The sequence below is a fragment of the Camelina sativa genome, chromosome 3 (genome assembly GCF_000633955.1).
Source record: "Camelina sativa cultivar DH55 chromosome 3, Cs, whole genome shotgun sequence".
NCBI lineage: Eukaryota > Viridiplantae > Streptophyta > Magnoliopsida > Brassicales > Brassicaceae > Camelina > Camelina sativa.
The window spans coordinates 24,402,503-24,417,605 of record NC_025687.1 but is presented as its reverse complement, the minus strand read 5'-3'; the positions used below and the strand labels follow the sequence as shown (position 1 = coordinate 24,417,605).

Below are 15,103 nucleotides of genomic sequence, written 5' to 3'. Positions count from 1 at the left end.
TGTCAAAGATTGAATTTGGGATTAGGAGAAATGTAGAAAAAAATACAAATATATATATATATATAATAAAGTTATAATTTAAAGGAGAAATACAAAATTAAAATAATATTGGACCAAGAAATATATGAGAATATAAAATTAAAATCTATACTAATAAAAAGTATGAGCTATAAGCTCCTAAAGGCGTCTACATAGGATTTTAAACAACCAATAGAAATTTGACATATCAGTTATTAACATTTTATACAATTTCCAGAATTTTCTATATTAAGAATAATTTTAAACAACCTATCATGATTTGACATGTCATTTATTAACATTTTTTAAATTTACAGAATTTTTTAGAAAAAGGAAAATTTTAAATTTATGGAAATCAAAGAACTAAGCACAATATCCCACATCGGCTAGAATTTTTTTAGACAATGGTTCAGAACTAGTATAAATAAGATTAATATGCTTCCAACAACGAATGAGCAGGAAACCTTGATTTATCAGGCGTCCAAGTTTAAAAGTATTATTTGGTTTGATCTGGTTTTTTATTTGATCAAATTAAAACTTTAAACAGTTTCAAAAAAATATTATAATATTTAAAATTTTAAAAAGTTTAAATATTATAAATATTGAAACGTTTAAAAGTTCTTAACTTTTAAAAAGTTTTTAAATATTATAAGTTTTAAACTTTAAAATTTTAAACTATTATAAATATTAAAAAAAATTAAAAGGTTCAAATTTTATATTTCGAAACCTTTTAAAAGTTTAAAATATTATAAATATTGATGCAAAACATAAATTATCTTATTTATCTACATTTGTGCTTTTTATTTCTTATGAGCTGTAAAACATATTTTTGTGTATGATTTTATAGATGAGTTGATATTCTTTCATTAGTTTTTTATTTTTGGGTCTAAGGAAGAAGGATTGACATCGCAAGACCTTAATTTGATGTTTGAGTCAAATTTTGAGGTTTAAAGAAGAAAGATGGACGACAAACACACATGTTTTATTAGCTATACATAGGCATGACCAGGGTTACGGTTGTCACGGTTAAGGTTTATTAACCATCGGTTATGGTTAGAAATTTTTGTAACCTTAACCAGAACCGTTTAACAAACGGTTAAACAGTTACGTTTAAATACGGTTACGGTTCAAGCGGTTACTGTTCTTTATGGTTACGGTTCAAGCGGTTACTGTTATTTATGGTTACGGTTATTTGATAATATGATACAGTTGATATTATTTGATGATATAATATAATTGATATTATTTATTTATAATTAATATGTTCTTATAGTGTACTCATATTTCTATATATCATATGACTCATATTAAATAAATAATTATTAGTATATTTTATTATGTTTTTAAAATATTATAAACCAAGTAAGAATTTTAGTTTGAGAAGTTTCTAAACGGGTGGATCTAAAACCAAATAAGTATATGGATAAAATTGTCAATAATTGGGTCCATGTGTTGACTATGCTGGTAATCATAATTTTCACAAATTTTATGAGAAAAGAAATGATTTTGTTATTAGAGTTTAATGGATTAACAAGTTGTGTGGTAGTTTAAAAATGTGTATCTGAAATTTAATTATTTTCTTTAATACTAATTTTAAATTTTTTTATAAGATAATATTTTATTAGCATAATCAATCATATATAATTTTTATAATTAATCATATATAATTTTTATCAAAATATATCAAATAAACTTACCCATACCCTGGGTTCAAAACATAGTAATATATGAAAAAATTGCAAATAACCACGAAACAATTGAGATCTATCTCTCTCTCTCTAAGCAAGCAGAGACGCGCTTGCAAACCCTAATCCGACGACCTCTCCTTCGCCGCTCGATCCTCATCGCTGGTCAGATTCGTCTCCATCTCGCTCTTCCCCTTTTCCCTCTCTCTCGTTGTGTTACGCTGGATCGAATCTTCTTTTTTTTTTTTTTTTGTTCTCCTGGTCTTCGAGCTCAAGAAATTTGAGGTTTCAATGGTCTTCGATTTCATTTAGTAATTTCGTCAGACTCTATCCTTTGTATGTTTGTATTCTTATAGATTGAACAACACAAGTGAATTGTATTTAGTATTGAAGTAAAGTTCCGTGGGATTGTCAATTTTACAGATTCGCGTGACGGCTTTGTTTTTGATGAAATTGCGTTACGATGGCTGGATACTCAAACAAAGGAGCTCCTACTAATGGATCAGTCTACGTCTCCAATCTCCCTTTAGGAACCGACGAGAATATGCTGGCTGAATATTTTGGAACCATTGGGTTGCTTAAGGTATGGTATTGGCCAGGTACTAACTAATTGTTTCTTTTGTTTTGATTTTGATGTCATTGCATTTGTTTATGGGTCACAAAGTTGTCGAGTTTCTCACATGTTTCTCCCTACATTGTTTTTAGAGAGACAAACGAACTGGTACTCCGAAGGTATGGCTGTACCGAGACAAAGAGACTGATGAGCCCAAGGGGGATGCTACTGTTACCTATGAGGATCCGCATGCTGCTCTTGCTGCTGTTGAATGGTTCAATAACAAAGATTTCCATGGAAGCACCATTGGAGTTTTTATGGCTGAGTCCAAGAACAACAAAATTGCTGGTGATTCAGTTGAGTTTCTTGGATTTGATGAAGGTGCTGCTATGGAAAGTAATGGAGGTGCTGGAAGGGGGAGAGGTCAGGCTGATTCGTCGGCCAAGCCATGGCAGCAAGATGGCGACTGGATGTGCCCTAATACAAGGTCTGTATGATGTGATATCGGTGAGGAGCTTCATCTAGCTCTTTGTTTCCGTTGAATTGGCAGTTTTGTTGTTTTTAGCTTTTTTCGCGGTAGTGTTCTCATATTCTTCTATTGGCAGTTGTACAAATGTGAATTTTGCGTTCCGTGGGGTTTGTAACCGCTGCGGAACTGCCCGACCAGCTGGTGCATCTGGTGGCAGTATGGGGGCTGGTGGTCGTGGAAGGGGTCGAGGTGGTGGCGCTGATGGTGGGCCACCTGGGAAGCAGCCCAGTGGTGCTCCTACTGGTCTTTTTGGTCCAAATGATTGGGCTTGTCCAATGTAAGCATTGATATTAGGTTGGAAATAGTTGGTTCAGTTTCCCAAGATAATGAGTGTTTAGTGCATGGTTAAAAAAACATTGCAATAGGTCATGTATATTTCATCATTAGCAGAAGGGAACATTTAAATAGTATATGCCGTCGGTGGTATTAAAACTAATTTGTTGGATGTGTGTGAAGGAATATAGCTTGTATCTCACCTTTTTTGATGATGTCAGTTGACTGTTAACTTAGAAAGAAGTGATGACCCGCTTTGCTGTGTGTTTTCCTCCTTTTTTGAACATTGTTTTTAATTTTTGTAATTTTCCGTTAGATGGCTGTAAAATAAATAATTGAAGGGATGCGAAACGTGGGTGCTTTAGAGGAAGTTATATTTGTGAAGATAGACTGCCTTCAGTTTTTTTGAGTCTGATACAAAGTAGGACTACAAGTTTTAAATTAAATGCAAATTATGCTATGTGTTTTCTACTATCCTAACCAAGAGGCTGCTCTGTGTGAATGCATATGGGTTCTTAGGCATGATGCATTTTTGTATTATATATGCTTTGGTTTTCATTTTCATTGGTTTTTAGTCCAGGAGAAATCCAAAAGTGACTTTTCCGTTTTGCTCTAATTATGTAACTTTCAGGTGTGGCAATGTCAACTGGGCTAAACGTTTAAAATGTAATATCTGCAACACCAATAAACCTGGTCAGAATGAAGGTGGTGTGAGGTATGACTCACTGCCAATAATAAGATTGCCTTTGAATTGTTATTTGCTATATACGAGCTGAGGAATTGTGTTATAAATGATTTTACAGTGAATGTAGGAGAGATCATAGATTTTCTGTTTGTAGTTTGTTGTAAGGAGTGTATTTTTATTCTGAACGAGTGCAATTTGAATGAATGCCTGTTTTTTTTGACAATTGATATCGTGCTTGTAACGTTCTATTCTGACCAAATTAGAGTTGCATATAAGAAATTTGTTATCCTAAAAGACCAGTGCTGAAGCATTTATTTTCTCTAAATAGGGGAGGTCGTGGTGGTGGTTACAAGGAATTGGATGAACAAGAATTAGAGGAAACAAAGAGGCGCAGGCGTGAGGCTGAAGAAGTAAAAAATGCTTTCCTTGAAAAGCTGTTTGTGTATTTTTTGTTGCAATTCGGATGAGTTCTCAGTTTATTGGTATATCCCATTTAACGTCATAAATATTTCAGGATGATGGTGAAATGTATGATGAGTTTGGGAATCTCAAGAAGAAGTACCGTGTTAAAATGCACCAAGCTGACACCAGACCTGCTGTTGCTGCTGGTCGTGCAGGGTGGGAAGTCGAGGAACTAGGTAATTTCTCTTTCCACTATGATAGAAATTTGTTTGGCTCGATATATAACTAGCTGTGTAGTGAATAGTCCTCAAAGAAAGTTTCCGCTTGTCATCTAGACACTTTGAGTGAAACTTAACATATATGGAGGGAGGGATTTGTTGGAATTTTCACATTAAGCTTCAGCTAACTTGCCTAAATAGCCCAGGCCTTGAGAGGGGATTTCCAATAAACAATGTTTTTCCTTGTTAGAGTGTTCTTCTTTTTAACTGCATATATAAAGAGGAAGATAACAAAGATGAATAGATATTTATTGCTGCTTCCCCCAAAAAAAAAAGGGTCATGATCCAATGTGGTTGTTCACAATTTATATTTTGACTGTGGCAGGTATTGATAAAGATGGAAGAGAGAGAAGCAGAGACAGGCAAAGAGACCGTGGTAGAGATCATCACTATGATAAGGATAGACGCAGAAGCAGAAGCAGAAGTCGAGATAGGGAAAGAGGCAAGGAGCGTGACTATGACTATGACCATGATCGGGACAGAGACAGAGACTACGGTCGTGAACGTGGAAGCAGGTACCGTAACTGAGAGTGGTCATAAGTGTTAGGGTTTTTAGTTTCTCATCTGTTTCATCGAACTTAACTTCTACAACGATATCATTACAACGTCCGTCTCCTATCTTTCTCTTTTTTGACTTATTTTGTGAAGTAAAAGTCTTTTGGGTACTTCAATGGCTATTGTTTTGGTCTCAATATGTTCTGAGAAAAGCATCGTTTTGAAAATTTGATAATTATGTCAAATATATTCATTTACCTTTTAGCCACAAAAAAAAGGGAGAATATCATATACTAATAATTGGAAAATTTGGTTACCGACGTCATTTTGCAAATTTAGACGCGTCTTAATTGATTGTCTTTTTTTTTGGTGTTTTGTTGTTTCATCCCCAATCATTTTAGTCGATGTATGGTTTTGATGGAATCAAAAGATAGAAGATGAAAAAAATCTGTGTGGTGGATAGTATAGTTTCTGAAAATAAAGCAGGATAAGAAAAAAATGGGGATTTGTATGTGATAGGGATGATGATATTATATACTACTGTTTTATATTTTTTTTGGACAGCAAAGATGATATATACTATTAAAAACATCATTTCATTGTCATGACTCATGAACGTGGTCGGATTTGGAAATACGATGAAAAAAGCTCGTCATGGACTCGCACTTAAAACAGAAATATCTTTTTCGTCTAGACCCCACAATGAATTCACATGCACTACAATGTAATGCCAACATATTCTTAGTTAATGAAAAAATAAAAGTTAATGAAAAAAGAAAAGTTAAAGAAAAAGTGATGAAAGTACAAGAAAATCTTAAAGTTGATTTGTTTCTACGTTGAGTTTAAATATAATCAGAAGTTACGTTATCTATTCATGTTTGAGTTTAAAGCTCATATAAGATATGAACCGAATGCATAAACTACTTGACACTAAAAACTAATGTATTTTTTATAGAAAAGAATCGAAACTTAGTAGTTTGGTACCATGAAAATTGTGCAATTGGATAAGAAAAGATTAAAAAATCAATTAATTTTTGAAAGTCAATCCTACACAAAGAAGAAAATAAGAATAAAAATTCAATGGCATTCTTTTAAAAACCAACAAAACATGACAAACAAAAAGAGATAAATTTTATGGGAATTTGAGATAATTTGAAATTTTTATGTGGGTTTCTATAATTTGTTTTAACATTACACTAGCTCAACATAAAATTTGTCTTACTTCCCTCTAATTTCTCTTTGAAATTTTAGATTTAATTAATTTATTGGTGTACATTCTTATTACAGGTGTAAATAAAGACAAACAAAACACTATATATATCCACTCATTTACATGTGCCCACTTTTANAAAAAAAAAAAAAAAAAAAAAAAAACAGAGGAAGAACAAGAAAAAAGCTCTCTCACAAGTCACAAGACTCATTAGGCTTTCATAGTTGTTCAATTCAATGTCTCCTCTCCACGATCTTAAGATCAATCTCAATGGACAATACATATTCTTCCTCAATCAGGTAAAGAACCAAACCTAAAACTCAGTTCAAAATTCATGACAATGCTCTGTTCTTAATTCTCTTTATACTCTGTATTTTTATTTTAGGATGTAATTTCAGAGTACTCTGGAAGCTTGAGGAAGATGATAAAACAGAGCAAGAAGAAGAGAAACAAGAAAAAGAAATCTCCAGAGATCATCACTATCGAGCTTGATGATTTTCCAGGTGGACCAGATGGGTTTGAGCTGGTTTCAAGGTTCTGTTACAACAACGGAGATACCTCAATCATTGATGTCTCGAATGTCTCGACTTTGTACTGCTGCTCTGTTTATCTTGGCATGACGGAGAAGTTCTGTCTCTCTAATCTCTTCCTTCAGACCGACAAGTTTCTAGACGAAGTGTTCTATGGGTCTTGGAACGACATCGTCATGTGTCTCAAGAACTGCGAGCAAGTGTTCCTCCAAGCAGATTCCTATGGTCTCGTTGATAAGCTAATCTTTGCAGCTTTGACCAAAATCTCTCGGAACTCAGAAACGTTTTCTTCTTCTTCACTCTCTTCCTTCGCCTCTTCTCTTTCTCCTGAGATGGCGAAAAACACGCCGGAATCAGACAGTAGGTATATTTCGCAATCTGTTTCTTGCGGAAGAAGTAACGAGTGGTGGTTCGAAGATATGTCAAATCTCTCCCCGCAGATCATCTTAAAGCTAGTTATGATCATTGGAGCTTACAAAACCAACATAATAAGCTCAGTCCTAACGAGATTTCTCCTCCATTATCTCAAGACAAAACTCCAAACCAAATCAATAAGTACCACAGAGCTTATGAGGAACAAACTCGAGTACTCCGATTTAGCTGACATAGCGGTTAAAGGAGTGATTTCCGCAGGGAAAAACGCGTTTTCTTGCAGGAAACTCTTCTGGGTTCTTCGAGTTTTATCAAGTTTTAGCCTAAGTAGAGAGTCAAGAACCGGTTTAGAAACCCTAATTGGAGAAATGTTGGAACAAGCAACACTTGATGATCTTCTGATATCTGCAGGAGGAAGCAGAGAGGGTGGTTTCTATGATGTGGATCTTGTGATAAGATTATTAAAAGTGTTTGTGAAGAACATGGAAGAAGAAGAAGAAGAATCAAGTGAGAAGAATATGAAAGATATTGGGAAACTGATTGATAAGTACTTAAGAGAGATATCTCCAGATCAGAATTTGAAAGTCTCCAAGTTTCTTGGTGTTGCAGAGAGCTTGCCAGATTCAGCTAGAGAATGCTTTGATGGAGTTTACAGAGCCATTGACATCTATCTACAGGTCAGTTTTTTTGTTTTAAAAAATCTATATTTTGGTATGTTTTTGTTTTCTTGAATTTCCTCACCAACTACAATTGATTTGATTGAGCCAAAAAAACAAAAATGTTTTTGTTAATTTTTTTTTCTTCTGCAAAAGTGAGACAAAAAATAGAGAATAACTTGATTTTTCTATGTGTATTGGACATATAGAAGATGACAAGTGCCAGACAGATTACAATAACCATTTGCTTTTAAATACATTTTGGCTTTGCACATTTATTATGAAGAGTTGAAATAGAGTCAACTATTCTTTTATTCATCATAAAGATTTGAACTTTGAGGTATAAAGCCAAACTCAATCTTAAGTTTTAACATAAAACCGAAAATGTACCACAAGAAAGATTTGAGGTTTGAGATTAATGTCTGTTTGGGTGGACATAGTGTATACTAATAAATAAATATGGATGTATATATGATTAAGATTTGGAGTCATCCTTAGATTCTCCACTCTGTCTTGTTACTGCCGTGGGGTTCATGTCAGATTACCCACAAGGCAACAGGTCTTGACTGTATGCTTCTTCTTGTTTTCTTTTAGTAGTCTTAGTCTATTAGTAAAAATATCTGAAAAAGGGAATATTTCTTGTAAGGTACTATCAGTTAAACTTGAACCTACATGTAAAAAACTAACAACTATTCAAGTACAGCTTTATATAAATGTTTCTTCTGTTGACATGTTTTACTGGAATTAAAAATAGTTCAAATTTTCAAAATTTACAGAACCAGTGATATGTCAGTTTATAATTGAGTTTTTACAGTGGAGACTTTAATAATTCTTTGTTTTGTTGTTCTTGTTGTACAGTCTCATCCGAATCTGACATCCCAAGATCGGGCAAAGATATGCCGATGTCTAAATTACAAGAAACTAACAATGGGGACGTGCAAACAGCTCGCCAGAAACCCTAAGATCCCTCCAGAAATCTCCATTGAAGCACTCAAGTCCAGGTGTGAGAATCAACAACAGACAACTTCAGATGTTAAAGTTGTAAACAAGAGTTTCTCATGTAGATATTCAGAAGAGAAGAAGAAGCCTGTACTATTGCATCTCGAGATATCAGATAAATTAGCGGATAGGTTGAAGACTAGAGGAGCATATAATTGGAGGGTCATGGATAGTTTCAGAGAAGGCTTATGAAGAAAATGGTAAAAGTCCCAAGTCAAGATTGAGCAGTCAAATCTTCCAATTCATCAGACAATCTCATTTGCACCCTAAAGTTGTCGAGTGTCTTGTACAAATCATCAGACTTGAGGCGCTTTTTATCGTCGAAAGCTATGAATTCATGAAGCTTACCTTTCACTTCCATCCAACTACATCCCGGCGTTTTCACCACCTGTTGATCCTTTCATTTGTTTTCTTACCAAAGCAACTTCATCCCAGTTTTGGGATTCTGAGTACAAATTAGCCAAGAGCGTGTATCTCCCGCTGTGACTAGGTTGCAGCTTGATCACACGGGATGCTGCGTATCTACCTAGATACCTAACTCATAGTCTTTGTGTATCAAACAAGACCCAAAAAAAGCTCCCCATACCACATTTGTTGGCTCCATTGGCATCTTCTCTATCAAAGTCTTTGCCTCTTCTAGCAAATCCATTTCTTCCAAATAAATCAACCATACACGCATAGTGATCCACATTTGGCTCCAAAATGAACCTTTCTTTCATGCTCATGAAAAGCCTTTGACCTTCTTCTACAAGGCCTCCATGAGCACAGGCGCTTAACACAGCGATGAAAGTAACTTCATTCGGTGAAACATGTCTCCTTAACATGGTCTGAAAGAGATCAACTGCATCTTTTCCATATCCGTGCGCTGCAAGTCCACTGATCATCGCGGCCCAAGCATACACATTTTTGTCAGGAAGTCTCTCGAAAACCAATATAGCTTCTTCTAAACACCCGCACTTGGCATAAAGATCAATCAACGTTGTTCCCACTGTAGTGTTTACCCCAATCGAATTCTTAATAATATAACAATGCACTCTTCTTCCTCGGTGAAGTTCCCCTACGTGAGCACACGCCGAAAGAACACAGCTTAGAGTCTTCTCGTTAGGCACAACACCACTCTCTAACATCTCCTCGCAAACTAACATCGCTTTTTGAAAGCAACGGTTTTGCACGTATTCAAGCAATCAACGCCGTTCAAGTAACCACGTTTCTGTTTGGCATTTCGTCGAACACTTTCTGGGCATCATCATAACAACCTCATTTCCCATACATATCTACAAGAGAACTCCCAATGAACACATCACATATAACTCTTCCTGTTTCCAAGTAAAACCCATGAACGCTTCTCCCAAATCGAACATCTTCAGCCTTCGCTGCAGCGCTCAAGACGCTCATAACAGTCATCTCATTAGCCGCGAGTCCAGTCTTCTTCATCTCCACGAAGCAGAACGGTTTCTCACAAACCCATCAATCATCGCAGTCCAAGAAACCACGTCCTTATCATCAGTTCCATCAAAAACACGACTTGCGGAATCGAACAACCCAGAAACAGAGTAACCCGAAATCAACGAATTCCTCACGAAAAGATCCGAATCAAATCCGAATTCGAGTCTCTCAGTTTGAAAACAGCCTTGAGAAGCGGAGGAAACGTGTGACGGCTAGGGACGACGCCGTTTCGCCGCATATAGAGATAAGCAAGAAACGATAAACGACGGTTGAGAGTAATCCCGCCGGAGAAGTGGCCAACGAGAGAATCCCATAGCTGAACGCTGGGAGTTTGGATTTGAGATAGTAAACGACGAGCGTAGCGGAGTTGAGCTGCGGCGGTGAAGCAGCGACGGAGAAGACGAGAGAGAGAAAGAGATCGCGACGAGTGTAGAAGACTGGAGAAGTGAGGAGTAAGCAATGTATCTGCTTGAGATGAAGAAAGTGTAATGGAAGATCAAGCAACGTCTCAAACATTAGAATTGACAAGTACGAAGAGCATAAGAGTGAATAGGTTAATAGTTTTGGTAGGAAGATTGATGCTAATAGTTTACTTAATTATCCAGATAAAAATGATAAATGTTAGAAGTTTAGAGTTTAGAAGAAAATTGATAGTACTATCCTTCATGGTAATGATGAAGTCGAATCAGATATTGAGGTGCCTTTAGAACTAGTTACATGTAAAAAACAATTATCGCATCTAGAACTCTTAACAGTTTTTGTATGCGATTTGAGAAGACAACACCAAAAGTTTTTAATACAATGAAAAAGATTAGAGATGATTATTAAATTTTTACAAATTTTGGTGTTGTTCAATTAGGATTTCAAATACTTCGTTATTTTATCTGGTGCTATTCAAAATTATATAACTTTTGAAAGAAAATTATAGATTGAGTCATTTATAATGAAATTTAATGAAGTTCAATTAGGATTTCAAATACTTCATAATTTTTTTTGGTGTTATTCAAAACTATGTAACCTTTTTACTACATGGATTTGTACTTTGGTATTTCGTTAACAAATATCTTTTTCTTTCCAATCCAAGATTTTGCTTATCTATGGTCAGATTTTTCTTAACTACGTACTAAGGTACGACTATCGTATATTGTTTTATTGAGTGTCATTGTTTTAGATATTAAGAGCAGATATATATCACTTGGTTTTTATCTATTCGTTTTTACGGAATTCCGTTTCGATGTTTGAGTAGTTTAATAAATGGGTTTAGGGTTTTCAAAGATACCTAAACATGATGTATTGATGTTAGGTTGTTATTTCTAAATTCATCTTATTGGCTATTCATATATATATATTATTGGCTATTCATATTCTGGATATCATCTAAACTTCTTGTTCTTCTGATAATTAACCATATCTCCAAACAAATAAAAACTGAGATGATATTCTTTATTTTAAGATATGTTCATTCATAAACCATCTTTCACATTTTTCATCTTTTAAGAAAAATATTCTAAACAATCTACTATTCAAGTTATTAAGAAACTAGTTAAAATCAACATCAGTGTTTTTTAAAAAAATAGACATTGCGCATTTTTTTTTTTTGGGTCAATTTATTAGCTGTAAACCAATCACTTTAGCTTGCAATCAAGTTTGTAGGCTCAATAGAGCATCTGATAACGGCTTCAACGCAACACATTTAATTCTCATACCCACCACCAACAAAAAACAAAAAACAAAAAAAAATGAGTTCATAATAATAAGTTTAAAATAAAGTGTAAGGATTTTTCTGTTGGTACGTAGAACATGTCCCACTATTCCAACGAAAAAGATAAATCAAAATTAATCATTACCATCAATAATACGGTTTTTTTNTTTTTTTTTTTTTTTTTTTTTTTTTTTTTTGAACTAAACCCTCAATAATACGGTTAATACCTCTTTTCACCACTTCTAAATTTCCCTAGACCAAATTGTTGCAGCGGGATGAAAAATTCGTTTAAAAATTCACACTATTTAGTGCTAGTTTTATCTGGTATGCATGTAAGACGATATTTTTTTTTCTTTCCAGTTTTGTTCTTCTCTTTCCAATTATCGCGACAGAAAAGTTTACAACATGTCTTTGTGTATCTTCTGTCAAATTATTTGTTATAACGTGTTTCATATTTCTTATGTCAAATCTGTGTTATTAATTAAAAAATCGACATTGCAAATTCTATTTTTAAGTTTTGTCAATTTGTTAGGTTTAAATTGTCCAATCACTTGCAAGCAAGTGTGTAGTGTAGGCTCAATAGAGCATGTGATCAAGGTATGAAATGATGTTTGTGGTAGTACGTACAGTAAACAGTACTGTAGAACGACTAGTATATAAGCGAGTCTTGTTTCATCACCATTTCATCAATACAAGTTCATAGTTTTAAGTGTTTCACACATTTTGTGATCAAACAAGTGATCAGTCAAAAGATGGAAGGCAAAAATATGATTTTAAGTGTGCTCCTAATGAGTCTTGTCATATCGCAGATTCAAGTCGAAGCAAAGAGTTGTTGCCCGGACGGGAGTTCTAGAAGCTGTTATAATATATGCCGTTTTACTGGAACTACTCTTGCGGAACTTTGTGCACAACTCTGTTCGTGCAAAAATGTTGCGGGGACGACATGTCCTCCGGGTTATACAAATGACATTCTTGAAAACTCTGGTAATTTAGTTTATTTTCGTAATGTTTTATTAAGTTATGTCTTTTATGAATTGGATTAAGATTTTGACGCAAGTTACATGGATTTTAATTTTTGACTAGCTCAAGGTGATGATGTCAATAGATACTGCAAGTTGGGATGTGCATCATATGTGTGTGGTGCTTTAACTACTCTCCAAAACTCCGGTAAAATATTAGTTCATCGTTAATTATCATTATTATTATTAGATTGCTGAATGGAACAGAAAAATTTATTAATTCTAGTATTGTTTCGGTGAAATAGATGCAAGTGAAATTGTAAATGGAGCAGTTGCACAATGCACCAAGGCATGCTCTGCTTTATGCACCAAGGGCTCAGCTAAAGCAGTTTCAACTGCCTAACAAGCATGTTCCCAATCTATGTGTTGTTGTTTTCTCTGTTTTCAATAATTCTCTGTATGTGAAAAAATGCTAGACACTTGAGCTAGCTACTACTATCTCCAGGTTTTCTATGTCACGTAGAAGGTCATCAATCCCGAGATTGTTTAACCGTTCTACTTGCTATTATCTCAATAAAGAATAATAGTGTGCCCTACTTGCTTTAACGTAATTTTCTTACAATCACCTCATATATATTGTGAGTTGTGACAAAAAAAAAATGCCAACTTAACCATATGGACATATATGACTAAAGTACATGTATATACCGCTATAAAATTATCAATTAAGATTATTTTTTTGTAAGATGAATATATGACTAAAGTACATGTTCTCATTTTAACAACGAATTCCTCACGAAAAGATCCGAATCCAATCCGAATTTCAAGATATGGGCTTGAAACTGAAACGGATTCGAGTCTCTCAGTTTGAAAACAGCCTTGAGAAGCGGATGAAACGTGTGACGGCTAGGGACGACGCCGTTTCGTCGCATGTGGAGATAAGCAAGAAACGTTAAATGACGGTTGAGAGTAATCCCACCGGAGAAGTGGCCAACGAGTGAATCCCATAGCTGAATGCTGGGAGTTTGGGTTTGAGATAGTAAACGAGGAGCGTAGCGGAATTGAGGTGCGGCAGTGCAGCGACGGAGAAGACGGGAGAGAAAGAGATCGCGACGAGTGTAGAAGGTTGGAGAAGTGAGGAGTAAGCAATGTATCTGCTTGAGTTGAAGAAAGTGTAATGGAAGATCAAGCAACGTCTCAAACATTAGAATTGACAAGTACGAAGAGCATAAGAGTGAAGAGGTTAACTTCAGTTTTTTTTTTCCAAATTTCAAAGGAACTGAACCAAATTAAACCAGAGTTTCTATTCAATTGAACTGAACCGAATTAAAACCAGAGTTATTATTTCAACTGGGTTTGATATCTTCTACTTGTCGGTTTTATGGATGAATGTGGATAACATCTTTTATTCATATGTTTGTGGAATGAAAATTTCACCAACTCTTTCTTGTTGCAACACGACATGATCATCACTAACCCGATTATACAATCTCTAGGATTAACTTTAATGATTGATAACCACATTTCACGTCTTAGCCATCTTTAATGAGTGATTAGTGTTTAGGGTTTAGGACTTTGTGAGGGATTATCTGTTCTAATTTTCTATGGATGCATTCACTCGCTAATGTGTGGCAACATTGCGAACGAGGGATCTACTATGTCTCGCAAATACTTTGCAAGTCCCTCGCAAATTTGCAAGAGATTTGCAAGTGTCTTCGCTTCCGTAGCAAATGTTTCGCAAATCTATAGTAAATTTGAGAGAGCATATTTATAAATGATTATTAAATGTTTACAAATTTTATGCTGTTCAATTAGGATTTCAAATTCTTCATTATTTTATCTGGTGTTATTCAAAACTATATAACGTTTGAATGAAAATTGTATATTGAGTCATTGATAATGAAATTTTATGAAGTTCAACTAGGATTTCAAATACTTCATAATTTGTTTAGTGTTATTCAAAACTATGTAACTTTTTTACTACATGGATTTGTACTTTGGTATTTCGTTAACAAATATCTTTTTCTTTCCAATCCAAGATTTTGCTCATCTATGGTCAGATTTTTCTTAACTATGTACTAAGGTACGACTATCGTAAATTGTTTTATTGAGTTTCATTGTTTTAGATATTAAGAGCAGATATATATCACTTGTTTTTTATCTATTCATTTTTACGGAATTCTGTTTCGATGTTTGAGTAGTTTAATAAATGGGTTTAGGGTTTTCAAAGATACCTAAACATAAAACTATTGATGTTAGGTTGTTAATTCTAAATTCATCTTATTGGCTATTCATATATATATATATATAT

The 15,103-nt window shown here is 34.5% G+C and overlaps 4 protein-coding genes across 10 annotated transcripts; 3 read left to right on the top strand and 1 right to left on the bottom strand.

The window, feature by feature from the left end:
- LOC104777960 (transcription initiation factor TFIID subunit 15) lies at positions 1,757–5,175 on the top strand. 7 transcript variants are annotated; one of them, XM_010502287.2, is made up of 8 exons: positions 1,757–1,868; positions 2,127–2,286; positions 2,409–2,743; positions 2,862–3,062; positions 3,690–3,773; positions 4,072–4,153; positions 4,258–4,381; positions 4,749–5,175. In XM_010502287.2, the coding sequence occupies exons 2-8, from the start codon at positions 2,167–2,169 to the stop codon at positions 4,949–4,951; spliced, it is 1,149 nt and encodes a 382-aa protein (XP_010500589.1). In that variant the 5' UTR covers positions 1,757–1,868; positions 2,127–2,166; the 3' UTR covers positions 4,952–5,175. The 7 variants fall into 7 exon arrangements, with proteins under 7 accessions (XP_010500589.1, XP_010500591.1, XP_010500585.1 ...); XM_010502289.2 differs by having other exon boundaries at positions 1,758–1,988; XM_010502283.2 differs by having other exon boundaries at positions 1,758–2,014.
- Positions 6,281–9,072, top strand: LOC104777959 (BTB/POZ domain-containing protein At1g50280-like). The gene is made up of 3 exons (XM_010502282.1): positions 6,281–6,427; positions 6,514–7,707; positions 8,545–9,072. Exons 1-3 carry the CDS (start codon positions 6,365–6,367, stop codon positions 8,875–8,877), a joined length of 1,590 nt encoding a protein of 529 aa, XP_010500584.1. The 5' UTR covers positions 6,281–6,364; the 3' UTR covers positions 8,878–9,072.
- LOC104779273 (pentatricopeptide repeat-containing protein At1g50270-like) lies at positions 8,900–9,830 on the bottom strand. Its single transcript, XM_010503633.1, has 2 exons — positions 9,272–9,830; positions 8,900–9,012 (listed from the first exon to the last, which is right to left on the bottom strand). Exons 1-2 carry the CDS (start codon positions 9,828–9,830, stop codon positions 8,900–8,902), a joined length of 672 nt encoding a protein of 223 aa, XP_010501935.1.
- Positions 12,511–13,398, top strand: LOC104777958 (thionin-like). Its single transcript, XM_010502281.2, has 3 exons — positions 12,511–12,817; positions 12,917–13,000; positions 13,098–13,398. The coding sequence occupies exons 1-3, from the start codon at positions 12,586–12,588 to the stop codon at positions 13,193–13,195; spliced, it is 414 nt and encodes a 137-aa protein (XP_010500583.1). The 5' UTR covers positions 12,511–12,585; the 3' UTR covers positions 13,196–13,398.

Coding starts and splice junctions, on each gene's coding strand:
- LOC104777960 (XM_010502287.2), top strand. CDS start 2,167: ATGGCTGGATACTCAAACAAAGGAGCTCCTACTAATGGATCAGTCTAC. Junction 2,287..2,408: donor GAACCATTGGGTTGCTTAAG/GTATGGTATTGG, acceptor CATTGTTTTTAG/AGAGACAAACGAACTGGTAC. Junction 3,774..4,071: donor CAGAATGAAGGTGGTGTGAG/GTATGACTCACT, acceptor TTCTCTAAATAG/GGGAGGTCGTGGTGGTGGTT.
- LOC104777959 (XM_010502282.1), top strand. CDS start 6,365: ATGTCTCCTCTCCACGATCTTAAGATCAATCTCAATGGACAATACATA. Junction 6,428..6,513: donor ACATATTCTTCCTCAATCAG/GTAAAGAACCAA, acceptor TTTTTATTTTAG/GATGTAATTTCAGAGTACTC. Junction 7,708..8,544: donor CCATTGACATCTATCTACAG/GTCAGTTTTTTT, acceptor CTTGTTGTACAG/TCTCATCCGAATCTGACATC.
- LOC104779273 (XM_010503633.1), bottom strand. CDS start 9,830: ATGTTAGTTTGCGAGGAGATGTTAGAGAGTGGTGTTGTGCCTAACGAG. Junction 9,013..9,271: donor CAATGGAGCCAACAAATGTG/GTATGGGGAGCT, acceptor ATGAATTCATAG/CTTTCGACGATAAAAAGCGC.
- LOC104777958 (XM_010502281.2), top strand. CDS start 12,586: ATGGAAGGCAAAAATATGATTTTAAGTGTGCTCCTAATGAGTCTTGTC. Junction 12,818..12,916: donor TGACATTCTTGAAAACTCTG/GTAATTTAGTTT, acceptor ATTTTTGACTAG/CTCAAGGTGATGATGTCAAT. Junction 13,001..13,097: donor AACTACTCTCCAAAACTCCG/GTAAAATATTAG, acceptor TCGGTGAAATAG/ATGCAAGTGAAATTGTAAAT.